General features: G+C 39.8%; 1 protein-coding gene across 1 annotated transcript; it reads right to left on the bottom strand.

Moving 5' to 3' along the window:
- Positions 1–1646: 1646 nt before the first annotated feature.
- On the bottom strand, positions 1647–2749 carry LOC118433697. Its single transcript, XM_035845886.1, has 4 exons — positions 2485–2749; positions 2165–2327; positions 1892–2016; positions 1647–1825 (listed from the first exon to the last, which is right to left on the bottom strand). The coding sequence occupies exons 1-4, from the start codon at positions 2687–2689 to the stop codon at positions 1647–1649; spliced, it is 672 nt and encodes a 223-aa protein (XP_035701779.1). The 5' UTR covers positions 2690–2749.
- Positions 2750–16436: the final 13687 nt, after the last annotated feature.

Genomic DNA, 16436 nt, shown 5'->3' with positions numbered 1-16436 from the left:
CCGGGTCGTGTTCCTCGATGTTCCTCATGTGTTCCTCGGTTTGCTCATGTGTTCCGCAAGGAACAAGCTTCGAACACCTTGGAACACGTGTTCCCGGTCGTGTTCCTCGATGTTCCTCATGTGTTCCTCAAGGAACAAGCTGGGAACACCTTGGAACACGTGTTCCGGGTCGTGTTCCTCGATGTTCCTCATGTGATCTTCGGTGTTCCTCATGTCTTCCTCAAGGAACAAGCTTGGAACACCTTGGAACACGTGTTCCGGGTCGTGTTCCTCGATGTTCCTCATGTGATCCTCGGTGTTCCTCATGTGTTCCTCAAGGAACAAGCTTGGAGCACCTTGGAACACGTGTTCCGGGTCGTGTTCCTCGATGTTCCTCATGTGTTCCTCGGTGTTCCTCATGTGTTCCTCAAGGAACAAGCTTGGAACACCTTGGAACACGTGTTCCGGGTCGTGTTCCTCGGTGTTCCTCATGTGTTCCTCAAGGAACAAGCTTGGAACACCTTGGAACACGTGTTCCGGGTCGTGTTCCTCGATGTTCCTCATGTGTTCCTCAAGGAACAAGCTTGGAACACCTTTTAACACGTGTTCCGGGTCGTGTTCGTCGATGTTCCTCATGTGTTCCTCGGTGTTCCTCATGTGTTCCTCAAGGAACAAGCTTGGAACACCTTGCAACACGTGTTCCGGGTAGTGTTCCTCGGTGTTCCTCATGTGTTCCTCAAGGAACAAGCTTGGAACACCTTGGAACACGTGTTCCGGGTCGTGTTCCTCGATGTTCCTCATGTGTTCCTCCGTGTTCCTCATGTGTTCCTCAAGGAACAAGCTTGGAACACCTTGGAACACGTGTTCCGGGTCGTGTTCCTCGATGTTCCTCATGTGTTCCTCGGTGTTCCTCATGTGTTCCTCAAGGAACAAGCTTGGAACACCTTGGAACACGTGTTCCGGGTCGTGTTCCTCGATGTTCCTCATGTGTTCCTCGGTGTTGCTCATGTGTTCCGCAAGGAACAAGCTTGGAACACCTTGGAACACGTGTTCCGGGTCGTGTTCCTCGATGTTCCTCATGTGTTCCTCAAGGAACAAGCTGGGAACACCTTGGAACACGTGTTCCGGGTCGTGTTCCTCGATGTTCCTCATGTGATCTTCGGTGTTCCTCATGTCTTCCTCAAGGAACAGGCTTGGAACACCTTGGAACACGTGTTCCGGGTCGTGTTCCTCGATGTTCCTCATGTGTTCCTCGGTGTTCCTCATGTGTTCCTCAAGGAACAAGCTTGGAACACCTTGGAACACGTGTTCCGGGTCGTGTTCCTCGATGTTCCTCATGTATTCCTCGGTGTTCCTCATGAAGTAAGGCCTTGAGCCGATATTGGCGTGGGTGTGCCTGACCGTGTGTAGGAGGAGTCAGGAGGACGCTGGCGAATGGGGGGTGTCGCCCCCACTGTCATGTGTCGGTGGCGACGAATGGGACGCGGTGGTGCCATGGGCATGCGTCGACGACGACGAATGGGGCACCACCGCGTCTTATCATGCGCTAAAGTGTGTACATGCGCAAGTAAATAAAATATATATGTATGCATGTATTTATGTAAATATGTATGTAAATATTTATTTGGATATGTGCAAGTGCATATATAAAAAAAAACATCTCATCTCTAATGGCCGAACCGGTCGGGCTTTTTGGTTTTGCGACCACTGCGTCGAAAATCGAGGGGAGGCGATTCAACCTCCACGGCCACCTCCACCAAAGGCACTTTGTTGACGTCGCCGCCGACATTTTCATCTCCTGCTTCCGCTGCTGCTGCTGCGACAACTTCCTCCTCCCCCTCCTCCTCTGGAAATAAATAAGGAGAAATTGAGTGAGTGAGTGATATATATATAATGTGAATGGTATGATTACCATTCACAACGGCCTCCACTGGAGCCTCTTCTTCTTCTGGGAGGTCAATTCCCCTTGCGTCCCTGATTGGGGTCCCTTGAGGAACACCGCGAAAGAGCGTCAGCTCACTCTCTGCTGACCCCGATCTACAAAACAATAACAAAAGTTATTTATGTATGTATGTATGTAGATATATATATATTGATGTACGTAGATATGTATGTATATATGTAGATAAATATATATTTATGCATGTAGATATGTATGTATGTAGATAAATATATATGTAGGTACCTTTGCCTACGTCTAAAGGCGATTGTCCATGGGTCGTCGTCGTCGACGAGACGACGGTAGCCGTCTCGCTCGTGACGACGACGACGGAGTCGCCTAACCGCAGCAACTGCTGCAACCACGCCCACCCCCAGGAGAACCAGGGTGGTAACGCCGAGGCCAAAACCTATGGCATAATAATACTTATAATAATAATAATATTTATGTGTGTCACTTCATTTGCATAAATCTCGTTGGCTTTCCATGTTGAATAAACTCTCGCGAATGTGTCAAAGTATGCAAATGAGGTGGCTAGCACAAATATATTTCGCAGGTGAGCTTACCTGCGGCGAACCACCCATCTATGGATTCAGGGGGTGGGGTGGTAGTAGGGATGAGGGTCTGGCATGTGTCCAAATTCGCCACGACCTGTACAAAGTAGTCAGGCCGTGGGAGATTTGGCGAGAAGCAGATTTGGCTGCCGTCGACCCTCACCCGCCAATAATTCCTGCTTTTGACGCAGTCCACACAATTCTTGGGAAGGTCCATCTGCAAAAAAAAACTAAAAATATTTGCAAAATATTAAATTTTAAAAAACCTTACTTTGTTGTTTTTATTATTTAGCTTGGTGGTGGTGGTGGTGGAGAAACAAAGTATGAGCCGGGTGAGTGAGCGAGCGGTGCAGCCACAGATATGTAGTTCGCATAGATCCTCGGTCTGACTCCAATGTTAAAAACTTGGCAAATTTTTGAACGAAACTAAATCCTGCTCCAACTTTTGCCCAAATGAAAAAATGGGACAAAGTGATAACGAACTACTTATCTGTGGATAAAATCAGGCCGGCTCAGTTTTAGTGGGATTGCGAATTAAGGGTTTTTACACAAATTTCTCCGTTTAGGGAGATTGTAAATTAATGGTTTTACATTAATTCTTAGTTTAGGGAGATTGGGAATTGAGTGTTTTTACACTAAATTCTCATGTAAATGCCAAGTTTGCTATGAATTCATTAAATTCTGCTAGTCTCGGATTTTGTTTGGCGCAACGTCGAAATTGGTAAAGTCGGCTTATGTAGAGTGATTGCTTTGCAAATTAATAAATCGCAAAGGCAACCACCCCCCTCAAGACCCGCCAAAACCATAACCAAACAAATTGCCTTTCTTTAAATAAAATATATCAATATGGCGGGGAAAGGCTTACGAAAAATTTATGTATTAAACATTTAAAGGAGGAGGGAAACATTTTTCAAATACGCATTTTTGTAAAATTGACTTTTTAATTACAATGACAGACAATACTAAGCTTATTATTAAAATTTCTAAATAACCTTTTACAATATTTACAATTGATTCGTGCGAATTGCTACATTGGCAATCACGACGTAAAGATACGGTTTTGAACTTGTACGGAATAATATCCAAGCATTGCTCGGGATTCCATCGAATGTCCAAAATTAAATTTTCGTCGGCTGCAAATTCTTCCACTTTTGATGTGCACGTGCTTTGTGCAAGTGATGAGTTTGCAGACATGTAAATTAGAAAAGCATGTGACGCGAGCTGGGTACAGTCTCTGCACTCCATGTCAACGTCCAGCCTTGCTGCCACTGAGGTGGCGGCGACGACGACGACCACAATGACGAGAGGAAATGAACGCATGTTGCCGATTAGAGGCGGTGGAGTCTACTGCAAGAACTTTGATGATTGCAATCGACCAAGTGTCGATTATCCAATTGACAGCGCATGCGAAACTTCTTTACGAATTTCACCACCTCGTTATCGTTGAAACGACTTGGAAATGCAGTGAATCGTTTGAGAATCTCTTCCGGCCTATAATTTCTTGCGAAATAATAAGTCATGTACACTACGTAATAGCCACAAACTGAGCTATCCAGCATTTGTAGATTTGAAAAATTCGCTGTTATAATTGGGAAATTTAACTTTGGAAACTTGTAATCTATATAATTTCTCCCATAACTGTCTATGAAGGTCCCATAAATCTGACCACCACTACGGTCTCTATCCACCCAAAGGAAGAGCCAGTGAGTTCCAGTTTCACTACTGTTTTGCTCGTTGAATCCAATAGCTGCTGGCAACGATGATTCGAATGTAATTGAGGGTAGAGCGTCGCGTGGAACAACGTGGACACTCTTTACTCTGGTGTTTGAAACGGCACAGCGCATCAAGTATAACAATTGGTCAGTATTCATTCTGCTAGTGTTGGTCAGCTTCGAGTGTTGCGATACGGTTAGAGTCGATTGTTATTAAACCTTGAAACACTCCAAGGGCCATGACCATGACACTTGATGTGAGCGGTGCAGCAAAGCGAAGTTCAACTGTTACGTTTCCTTCCCTCGTGTTCAGATATTTACTCATCCTCTGTATCGGGTTCATGTCGAGCACGACAAAGAATGAGCCAGATAGATACGAGTCTCTCGTAATGTCTTGACCAGATTCTGCGTCATCGAGAGCGTTGAAAATCGAATTGTATCCAATAAGACCATTTGTTGAGGAGATTTCCAAGTTTTGAAATATGATTGGCACACCATCGATCATAGCACGTATTGAAGTTAAGCTAGAAGGGGTGAACCGAAATGGTGACTTTTTAATGTCTCCGTGAAACCGAGCAGGATCGAGCAGAGTCAAAATTAAAATTCGGGGGATAGTGGACCTAAACAAAGGTTCGCTTATAATTGTCTGTGCGTCTTTGCTCGCTGTAAAAATTCTCGATTCGATAATCTGCGTAGGGTATGAAAACTTTTGTCTAGCAGACAACAGCTTGTGATGCGATGCAACGATCGCTGGATTAACCAGCACGCGCTTTACATACAATTGACAAGCGGACCACTTTAACTTGAATGGAGCTGGATCGGTCGCTTTTGCAGCAGGAGAAATCGAATCAAGATGGAAATGAGAATCTGAACGTTTGAGAACGATGCGAAAGGAACAATCAGTTGGGAAATATCTGTTTTGAAAAACTGCTTCAAACAGATTTCCAGTGATTTCACAATCAATACTGTTTGCGAAATAAGAAACGCGTTTCGTAAATCCCGTATTTGCGTCATCGATGGTATCAGAGGTGTCAGGAAAATATAATTGACTTTGTAACTTGGAAGTCTTACTTGCAGCCGAATGAGTCAATGTGTCTACAATATGCTTCTTGTAAGCATAAAGTCCGTCGTCTGAACGGCTAACTAGATTATTATTAATTTCTACGCTAATACTACTGAACAAGGCAGCAAACAAATTATGACACCCAGCGACCTTGTCTGTGGCTGCCAACTTTGTCGCGTCTGCCTTCACGATAGAAAATTTACAATACAGGAAGTGACTATTCGGGCCAAAATCGGTATATAATTGCTGGCTTGGGGGCACAATAATTTCAATCGGAGCATTAGAATTGCTAATTGCCGTGGTGGGAAAGAATGTAAAATATTCGCTGCTAATGATACTCGAATCGGTAGGTGGAATGGCAAATAAATTTAATTCCGGTCGAGAGATCAACGTCGACCTTTCAAATGCCGGGCCGGTTTCCATTTCTACTTTTGCTTTCGTCGTTTCGTTGTTTTCTTTTTTGCTGGCGACTTTCTCTTTTTTTTGATTGGAGGAGCACTTGCTTTCTGTCCAACCTTCTTTTTCCTACTGACGCTACGTTTCTTCCCGCCTCCTACTTGTGGCTTCTTGCGTTTAATTGTCTTAGATTTTTGATTGATCCCCCGAAGCGAGAGTTGACCTGTGCTAGTGACGTCGTCATGAAAAGCAATTCCATGGCCAATTTGCTGTTTATCCGACTTACTCTGCCTGATATAGCAGACATTTTCTGAAGGAGGACACCTTACCGTCTTCATTATTGCAGAAATTTTCTCCGCACGTGAAGTGTTACTGAAGTAGGGATCTGCTCTTCGACCAAATGCCTATTGTACTCGTCCGTCAACCAAATGTGGACTGAAGAAAGTTCACTTCGCGACACACCATAAAAGCGAATTGGCTCAAACTTCATAGTCACAATTTCTCCGAGTGCATACGTCGGCGGAAGAATTCGAATGACGCGATGCACTTCTGAACCAATGACGTGTTCACAACTCATATCACAATGGACAAATATTTGTCCAATTGGATTAATCGGTAGCTCTGGTTTTGGTTGAACTGGTGGAGCTAACTTAAATAAATAAGCCGGCACAAAGAGATCATTCTGAATTTGGTCTAACACAAAATCTATTGAAATGTCAAATAATTTAGATATGCAGGGAGGAATTTAAATTGAACTGATTCTGTAAATATCACGAAACGTAACATCAAATTTTCTTCGTATTCAGCTGTTCCAATTTTCAAACCGGGAACGGTTTTAAATGCCGCTCCCATTGAATTCAACAAGGAAGATAGGGTATATGATTCTGGTTCTTCCACTGTGACTACAAACGGCTCTCTTATCCCCAGGTTTACCGAAAAAACCGTCTCAGGAGCAAGGTCCTTTAAATCGTCATCTCGCACGTCAAGGTCGCCAAGAAACGTTCCAGAACTTGGAAAATGAACTGAATTAAATCCAAGGACTTGAGCTAGACTCGGAGACAAATACAATTCTCTTCCTTGAGGATCGTTAATGTCTATTCTAGCGTTTAATATGTCTGGTGGTGAAACTATACTGAAGGAAAATGTCACATTTATTTTTGATTTTTGCAGTACATCGTTAAGCTGTTTAATCAATTTTTCCAATGATACTGTTTGGCCTCTTGAAACATTCCATTGGTCCTTTGTAATCCAGGTCAAATCAATATTTCCATCCGAAGGAGTCTCAAAGAACTTTGGTATGGGGATGGGTGGGAGCGGCTTTGGTGGGAGTGGTTCTATTTTAGTCGCTGGTGCTTGGAATGTAATTTCAGTCATGCCAATTTCAAAAGAGCTCGGTGGATCAAGTGAGATTCTCTTGTAGATCGTATTTCTGAAATTGGCAGAATGATTGCTTGGAAATAATTCCAAGCAGTCACTCGAACGCAGAGTAATGAAATGATCCAAGTTCATGACTGGTTTCTTAGGGAGGTAATCTTTTGCAGTGAAATATCTAAAATATTCTACAGGCTTCATTCGTCGTCTAGTTTCTCTTTGTTGGTTTTAGTTAATTCAGCCTGATAAAACATACCAGGTAATTCTTCAGGGATTTTGCCCGTTGTCATCAAGCGGATAAACGGAACTGGAAATTGCTTAATAATCTCACTAATTTTATATACGACAGGCTCAAATCTTTGAACGTACCCCTTTATGAAGACACTCTTGTTATGGCGCAGCCGCTTAGAGCTTACCAAAACTAGATCGCCTACTGCGAATCGAATTTTTTCCGGCTTCTGCGTAATAAATTTATTATACACGTTATGCCATAGATGATCATTATCCTTTGCGGTATTCTTCATCTTTGCCGGGACCCCCTGTATTGTATTGTTGAAACTATTATTGATTGAATATACAATATCGTTTAAAGCATCTACATATCGAGTACTCTTCGTTTTGGTTTGATAATGGCTGATTTTATTCTTGAGCGTCTTTATTTGTGTTTCGACCAAACTCGCTTTCAAAGGGGAGTAGTTTGCAATCAGTTTGACCCCGTTCTTTTTTAAAAATTCCTTTGTTGGACCGCCCCAAAACTCATTTCCTCTGTCAACTAGTATACGTTCAGGGGTCTGCCGGCGTTCTTTAAACATTATTTCTATGGCCTTTGCAGTCTCCTCACTAGTTTTGTTACGTAACTTAACCACCATGATGAATCTACTAAGACAGTCAACCCCAACAAGTAGGAATCTGATGCCGTTATTTGTGCGAGAGTACTTTTGGTAATCCGCTAAATCTAGAGCCCAAAGATAATTCTGGTATGGACATTTATAAAACCTCCGTCTGAATTTAGTTTTGGTCGGGCGATGCACTAAAAACGTTCGTAAGTCTCGCAGAGCATGTTGAATGTCTGAACGCTTCTTGTAATTATTGTTTCTTATGAGCGCCTCCACGCCACCAAGACTTCCCGGTTTTCTTTCCGAGAGATAATTTCGCTTCACATATTTGGGATCACTCATTTCAATTCAAATCTATCCTCAAAACTCACCCATTTACAAACACCCTTGGGGGTATTATTCAATAGCCTTTTGATTGGCTTTGTTTGCTTTCTCCTGTGGTGTCGCTCCTCTTCTGTTCTTGGAATTGGTGGCGTTTCTACTGCTGCTGCTGGGTCGTGCACTTTCTCGTTGTTGTTGCTGATACTAGCACCACCACTTCCAATCTGTTGAAAATTTACACCACCAGAAATTAGCGATGCAAAATTCTTGCTAAACTCTAGCTGGTCAAACGATTTACTCTCTAGAATAAAATATTTCAATAGTTCAACAAGATTACTGCCGCTCCAAGTTACTCCGGCATGTATTATCTCGTTCTTATCGTTCCATGAAAATTCACCGCCGCCGCCGCTACTTCTATCTCCTCCTTTTTCCAATTTTGTTAAAATTTCTTTAGCTCTTGGTCGTAGTGCACTATCCAATTTTGCCAACAATAACGAAATTGCAGATTGGCTATCGTCATCTGGAAAAAATTTAGAGAGAACTCCCTCATTTATCAGTTCTTCATACACATTATTTGGAATCACGCGCACAAAGGAGCTACTCATTTTTGAATAAGCACGTGATCGATACCTTGTCGAATTAAATCGATTAAGGCGTATCGTACTAGTTTCGAAAGAGCCAAATTATTATCGCAAAAGAATTTCCTCAACTTTGCCTGATTTAAAATTTTCGTTCTTTTATTAAAATATGACAAAAGAGGAGCGATGCTGATCTTTGTTTTTTTGTCAACTTTTATTTGTAACAATTTCGCATTGACGCAGAGCTCTACCAAAGATTTTAAAATTTCTACCGAGCAATTCTTTAAAAATGTTTTCCTGTCTCTGGCAAGAAGTCTCGTGAAGCATCTCAAACTTTTATCGTTAACTGACACACGACAAGTCATATCTATGCACTAGGGAAATACACTTTTTCGTCCATAGTCGGCCAGAGAAAGTTTCTTACACCTCCGGATTCTAAATTTTCAACATCAACGACGAGAAATCCAAATTGCTTCTTCGCTACGTCCTGGAGAGCACTTTTCAAAAAATGTCTAGAGTCGGGAAAGATTTGTTGGGACAGGTACTCTACCGATTTCCAATTTCTTTTATTCGGAAATAAAATTAGAACGTTAGCTTGGGACGATGCTACCGCGAAATTCTTTGGAAAAAACGTTTGTAAGCTTATAATCGTTGCACCTTTGAACAAATGGTGCGTATGGCGTGTCACAATATTATTTAAAAGCTTATTATTCTCCTGAGATGATTTATTCATATAGTCGTCCAAAATTACTAAAATTGAATCGACCGAATCCTCTGAAATTTCAGGAAGTTCTCTATAAAATTCAACGTCTGGATTTTTTGCAGCAAAATCAGCAAATTGTTGTTGCGGACCATCATAGACAAAAATTACCCGAGTAATGGGTGTCTTGAAGATTTTATTTCTATTTACACAGATACTACGTAAAATTGTTGACTTTCCTCCGCTGCTCTTACTCAAGATTTTACCTTCCATGAGAGCTGCATCTTGTGGTGGCGTCAATCGAAGACTGGGGTCTGGCTTGGTTGAGCAAGACGGTCTTATTGATGAGATTGGGGTTGGCTAGTTTCCAGCTTTAGATGCGAGCCCAATTATTATAAAAAGGCCCGTCAAACAAAACCGGCTACCTGCCGTACCCCTCGTATTATTTACAATACTCCTCTATTTTAAACGCGACACCACGAGGGGACAGGTAAGAGGAGTTACTAACTATTTACGTTATTAAATCATGGCCATGGGCGAGGGATGAATTTCCATCCGAGTCCAGCTGGCGTCGTCGTACATCTAAAATAGAACAAATTAAGGGAGGCATTAATTTTACAGCAGTGCAAACCAGTGGTGGTATGGAAATGGTCAGTTGCAAGTTATTCGATCGCAAAATATGTCTATAATGTCGTGTTTTAATCTAGCCTTGATTTGAGGGATTAATTCTGTATCCCCTTTCGCGTCCCGTACAAGCTCACAAATTGAATAATTTTCAGTAAATGATTCGCCACATAATTGACATGGGAGCAGATATGACGTCATTTTTGGTTTTAATGAGATATATTCAAGAATGTCCGGGTTTTCGAATTTCCACATTAATGGAATAAGTTCATTCTCACGCGGAAAGAGTGGATGTAGAGGTGAGAGCGTGGAGTAGTCCATGATCGCATTCAAAGCAACACTTTCTCTAAAATGCTTGTTCAAACTTTCTCTAGTGCCAGTGAATTTGAAAACCAGCTCGTCAACGTTGCAACACAGTAATTCAAGATTTGGAATATTTGATTTGAAAATATCATAGCTTTTATATAATTCAACAATCGAGTGTTGGAGAATTGCAAATGCAGCGATAATGTTGTACGGATAGTGAGCAGTATTTTTCTTGAAAGAGAAAATACTTTTACATGAGTTTATCACCTTTACGTTGTCAAATTCTGATCTCGCAGCTGCTTTAATACATTCCTCTCGTGTTGTACATAGTTTTGAAGAAGTGTGCTTTCCAGTATTTTGAAAGAGGAATCCCCACAGAGAAACTAAGGATTTCTTGGCCACCTCTTCTCCAATTGAATCATTCATAATCCTACATTCTCTCCTTAAATTTACAGCCTTGCTAATATATGAATGAAGCCAAGGTTCCTGTTTGAAAATTATGGCTTTGTGAATATGCACTAATTTCATCCCTTTTTGCAAGAGATATTTGAGATGCTTGTGTAATAGTACAACATGGGACTTATTATGCACGTCGAGTGAAATTCGTGGATCCTTAAGTGGGTCATGAGATGTCTTAAGCATGTCGCGGTACACCTCTAACTGCTTCGGAGAAAGCTCGAGTGGCGAAATCAATCTCTTCCGAGGGCAGAGTGCAAGCGAATCAGTTTGCATTTTCAATTTTTTTGTATATTTTAATGAACATTCAAGGATCATCCCCTCATCGGAATCGTCTGGAAAATGGAGAAAGTCGACTTTCTCTATTTCATCCACAGACATCCATCTGTAGCCACCTATTGGAAGATGAAACTGACTACTGCCAGGGAAACAATTATTCGCATCTAATGAAAATATTATACTCTCTCCCGGAATGGCCTGCGCAAATTTATAATTGGAGCAATTCAACGCAGCTACTGTGCCTTCTTCTATCCACTTTACAATATCAATATTTTTACAATACTCGAATTCTACGTCACTATTAGCCATAGCCACCTCAAACCCATAGGAGGCAAGGGTCTTAAAATATAAAGGAGAAAGTAGTAAATTTTTCATAGAATAATTTACAAAGTGGCGCATTACATCGCTGAATTGTAAAACCAGCAGGTATAAAATGTTGTCCAATAGTTCTAATGATGTTGTGCAATTTAATGCATCGTAGAGTTGCCTCAATTCTTCAAAAGAGTTTCCCGACCAAGCACCCACTGCATGATTTAACTCGGGGAAAGTTCTGTTACTTAATAACAACTGTGTGATATTATGTAGTGGCTCGAGTCTATAGCATAGTGGGTGGTTGATGATATCGATCGAATTAAATCGTTTGTGGAAACCTTGAAAAGTTGTGGGAAAAGTTGACGATAAATTAGATACCGCAGGAGACCATGATGAATACAATCGAGCTATGAGCTCGCTAAGATCTGCATCTAAAAATTCACGAGAGCTAATAATGTTTATATTACTATTGAGTTGAATTGAAATTATGCTGCTACCCTTCGTTGTTGTGATAAATGAGGATATGCTTGGATGAGGTGAACTTATCAAAAACTGTGCATCCCTATCCAACTGATCTGATCCCACCACTATTAAGCAAACCTTAATCATTTTACAATTACACCTAAAACAGCTATAAGAAACGACCTTGAAGGGTATGGTTGGAACAATTGGATGATCCCCCGGTACGATATGGTGGTGGTGAAGCACTCTACGGTTCTTGGATGTGTACTTTCTTCCGCAGTATGGACAATTAAATTTATCGGCATAATTTGTGGGGTTGTCAGGAGTAAGTATTGCCTTGACGCACTTGTCCATGACATTTTTAATGCAATAGTCGCTGAGAATGAGCAGTGAGTCAATAAAATATTTGGAAGCATTCTCTCCTACATAACTTTCTATGTGGCAAATGTCCCCGAATGGATCGATGGCGCAGATGGCATAGCCAGCTACCTCTCCTGAATCATTGTAAGTGAGTATATAGTATAGTTTATAATTAACGTCGTTCTTCATCTGCTGATTTGTAAAGGAATAGTGAGATTCTTTTGGGAACGTAATTAATTTGTTCCTTGTCGCACATGTCAATTTATGAACCTCAAAGGACTTTGGAACATTAGCTAAGCAGCGTGGGCAAATTTTTAACCTATCTGAATGCTTAACGCCTTTGTTATAAATCGCACAAATATTTTGAATTAATGCATAATGACCACTTGCCTCACACAGAAGCAAGAGATGTACAATATCGTCTTTACAATTACTAATTCTTATGGGATAAACATCCTTATTTTCCAACTTATATATATTAATTCCTATCTGATAATTATTCTGTTGCTCAAATGTGTCAACAGATTCAGGTGTGACGCGGACGTTGATAAAATTTCTAAAATTTACAAGTTTGCTTTCTATCAAATAATTTAGGCTAGGTGTCCACGTGGACGGTCTTTCCCAGATTCGTTTTAATCTTCGTCGTTGATTGTACGTTAACCTATCATATTCTATCTCATTCGAATCGGGCAATATAATTTGTGCTTGTTTAAAATGTGCGACGATACACAAAGAAAAGGAGTTGTCTTTACTCTGGATATTTAAGATTCTTTTTTTCCTAAGAATATTAGGAGTTTTAATTATTAATTGGGATGCCATTATGTAGCAGCAGTTTCTCTTGGCTGGTATGGTAGAATTTTTACTATGACGGATTTTAATTCCTTCACCCTCCAAAAACTGCCATAACGTTCTGACATTAATTCAAGGGACACGTTTAGGTATGAGATAATAAACGCTAGCCTATCAGATATTTGTGTAAGAGCGGTGAAAGTCTGAAAAGGGGTGAAAAAATGCCGTTCCTGAATTCTCAAGTCTGTCACTCGCTCCATCACTGCATGAAATGTGACATTTGCTTTCACTCCTCTAAAGAAGGAAATGTATTCATGTAAAATTGTATCCAAATCCGCTCTAACTAATTGGAATGCACTATCAAATAATGTAATATTTTCAAACTCTGTAATTATATGTAAATACGCTTACACCTCCTTGATTTGCAACAACTGGAGGACCAAATATGCCGTAGTTGATATTGGGAGGAATTCTGTTTACCTGATGACCAGCTCCATGTTAAGATTGATCAGCGACACAAGTTTGCTTGTGAAGGGAAAGTTCTGGTGGGTCGAGTTCAACACCGCATCTATTGCATTGATGTTGTTCTTTAATATGTTGCATACACGCTGCCACAGTGCTGAATCCGATTGCACAGTTAGAGAATGTGCATATGAAGGCCCTTGATGCTGGGGCGTTTCGACGAGATGGATCAAATAATGTCTGTATTGCCGGAACACGACGATGCATGTGATGATCTTATGCACGGTCACTTACTGGTATAAGAAACTCTCAAGGAAAGGTGTCTATCCATATTCTTATTTCAGTTCTTGGGATAAATTTAAGGAAACCAAATTTCCCGATATTTCAGAGTTTTATAACACCCTCACTTGTGAAGGGATTTCACAAGAGGATTATGATTTTGGTAAGTCAGTGTTTGAAACCGAATGCACTGACCTGGGTTCGTACCACGACATATATTTAACAACAGATGTACTTCTGTTGGCATGCGTTTTTGAAAGCTACAGGGATATTGCAATTTCTAACTTTAAGCTTGACCCTTGTCACTATTTTAGTCTCCCAGGCTTCAGCTGGGATGCTGCTCTTCTGAGTACAAAAGTTAAGCTAGAACTTGTTACTGATCAAGACATGTACAATACTATAGAGTCTGGCATTAGAGGAGGAGTATCTATGATATCTCATAGATATTCTGAAGCTTACAACAAGTATATGGAAGATTATGAAGAAGGAGTCAAGGAAGACTCTTTTCTTCTTTATATTGATAAAAACAACTTGTACGGTGAGGCGCTTCAGCAGCCTTTGCCTGTTTCTGATTTTCAATGGGAAAGTCAAGAGTTCATTGATAATTTAAGTATAGATGATATTTTGGCATGGGGTGATGAGGATGAAATCGGTAGAATTTTGGTTGTCAATTTAGAATATCCCTGTGAGCTCCACCTGTTGAGCGAGCACAACGAATATTCACTAGCTCCGGAGAAAATTATAATTTCCATGAATCAACTCTCGAAGCATCAGCGGGAGCTTTTAACTTCCTATAACATTAAATATTCAGAAAAGCAGAAAAAATTAGTTCCTCATTTAGGATCTAGAAAAATGTATCCAGTGCATTATAGAAATCTCAAATATTATTTGGAGAAGGGAATGGTATTAACAAAGATTCATAAGATAATTAAATTTGTTCAAAGGCCCTGGCTTAAAGATTTTGTAAACCTTTGTTGTGATTTACGACGAAAAGCTACAAACAAATCTGAGCAAGACTTTTTCAAGCTAATAGTTAACGCAATTTTTGGACGTAGCATGATGAATGTTAGGAATCAGCAAAATGTATATATAGTTAATAGTATTGAAACAGCAAAATATTATTCCAGGCTTTCGAAAATTTGAGATTCTTTCTCCAAACTTGGTACTTGTTTTCATGAGTAAACCTAGTATTGTATTGGATAAGCCAATATATACAGCGTTTTCGGTTTTAGATCTCAGCAAGTTGTTTATGCAGGTTTGGCATTATGACAAGATCAAAAAATGGTATGGAATTAAAGCCAGGTTCCTTTTTACAGATACGGACAGCTTAGCCTATCAAATTAAAACCGCTGATCTTTATGCTGATTTAAGACTGGTGAAAAATGATTTTGACTTTAGTGATTTTGACCACACTCATCCACTTTATTCTACAGAAAATAAAAAAGTGATTGGTAAAATGAAGGACGAGAGTAACGGAAAAATCATGTATAGTTTTGTGGGTGTTTCTCCAAAAATGTATTCCTTTGCAGGCAAGAATATCCACAAGATTGCTATGAAAGGAGTCAAACAATCTTTAGTACGAAAACATGTAACTCATAAAGCTTTTATGGAGACTTTGTTTGAGCAAACAAAATATATGTGCAGAATGAATTTGATTCGTTCAAAGAATCATAAACTAACAACTGCAAATTATACAAAAGTAGCTTTGCATAGTTTTGATTGGAAACGTTTTATTTTACCCGATGGAATTAGTACACTTGCTCACAATCATTTTTTGATTCCTACGTACAACAAGTAAAATATTTAAAATTAACAAGTACCAATTATTTATTTTATTTTATTTAGTGAATTATTGTACAGTTTAAACATAACAATAAAATGATTACAATTACAAATATATAAATAATAAATAAAATATGTACAGTTTAAGGTTTGAAAACTTTTGTTATTCCCTTAATTTGGCATCTACAAATAGGACATAGGTCTTGGGTAGTAGAGCATGGAAAGCAGGAGCAAATGTGACAACATGGAGTGAACATGTAATTAGCTTCTTCGAGTTTACACACCGAACACAGAAATGTTTCCATCAGGCTATGAAGGAGTGTAAGAGTAGCATTTTCTTGATTTTCACCATTCTCATCCTTTGACGAATTTATTTGTTTGCATAGACTCTGTAATAAAAACATAATAAAGCAATAAAATAATTATTTTGATAAAACTAAAAATATATAAAAGCATTACAAAATTACATTATATTTTTGGTAAGTATAACTTTGGTCTAAATTCTTCGATAAAATAGTCTGCAATTTAGGTTTGTGCAAAGAGAGGAATGGACAGTCACTTGAATGAATAGTGTTCAATCCAGGGATCATCACTTGGCAGCCAATTATGGATTATTATTCCACAATAATAACAAGAAAGCGGATCTCCATATCCAGTAGAGTAAAATCCTGCTTCACTAAAATTTTTGGGATTTTGCTTACATTTTCCGGTCCAGTTTTTGAATGTTGCTAAACGATCACTATTTAGACACAAATCTTTGTTATCAATATCGTATGGTTTATAGACCAGAGTTGGAAAAGTTTCATCTTGGAGAACCATGTTTAGTATTTAAAATAAATACGGAAAACCTTATCTGATTAGAACTGAATCGCATGA

This window comes from Folsomia candida, unplaced genomic scaffold, assembly GCF_002217175.1.
Source record: "Folsomia candida strain VU population unplaced genomic scaffold, ASM221717v1 Fcan01_Sc072, whole genome shotgun sequence".
Classification (NCBI taxonomy): Eukaryota; Metazoa; Arthropoda; class Collembola; order Entomobryomorpha; family Isotomidae; genus Folsomia; species Folsomia candida.
The sequence above is the reverse complement of the archived record's forward strand: the minus strand, read 5'-3'. Positions and strand labels throughout refer to the sequence as shown.

Excerpts from the sequence above, each read along its gene's own strand:
- LOC118433697 (XM_035845886.1), bottom strand. The coding sequence starts at position 2,689 with ATGGACCTTCCCAAGAATTGTGTGGACTGCGTCAAAAGCAGGAATTAT. Across the intron at positions 2,328-2,484 it reads AGATGGGTGGTTCGCCGCAG|GTTTTGGCCTCGGCGTTACC; the intron begins GTAAGCTCACCT and ends ATTATGCCATAG. Across the intron at positions 2,017-2,164 it reads GCCTTTAGACGTAGGCAAAG|ATCGGGGTCAGCAGAGAGTG; the intron begins GTACCTACATAT and ends ATTGTTTTGTAG.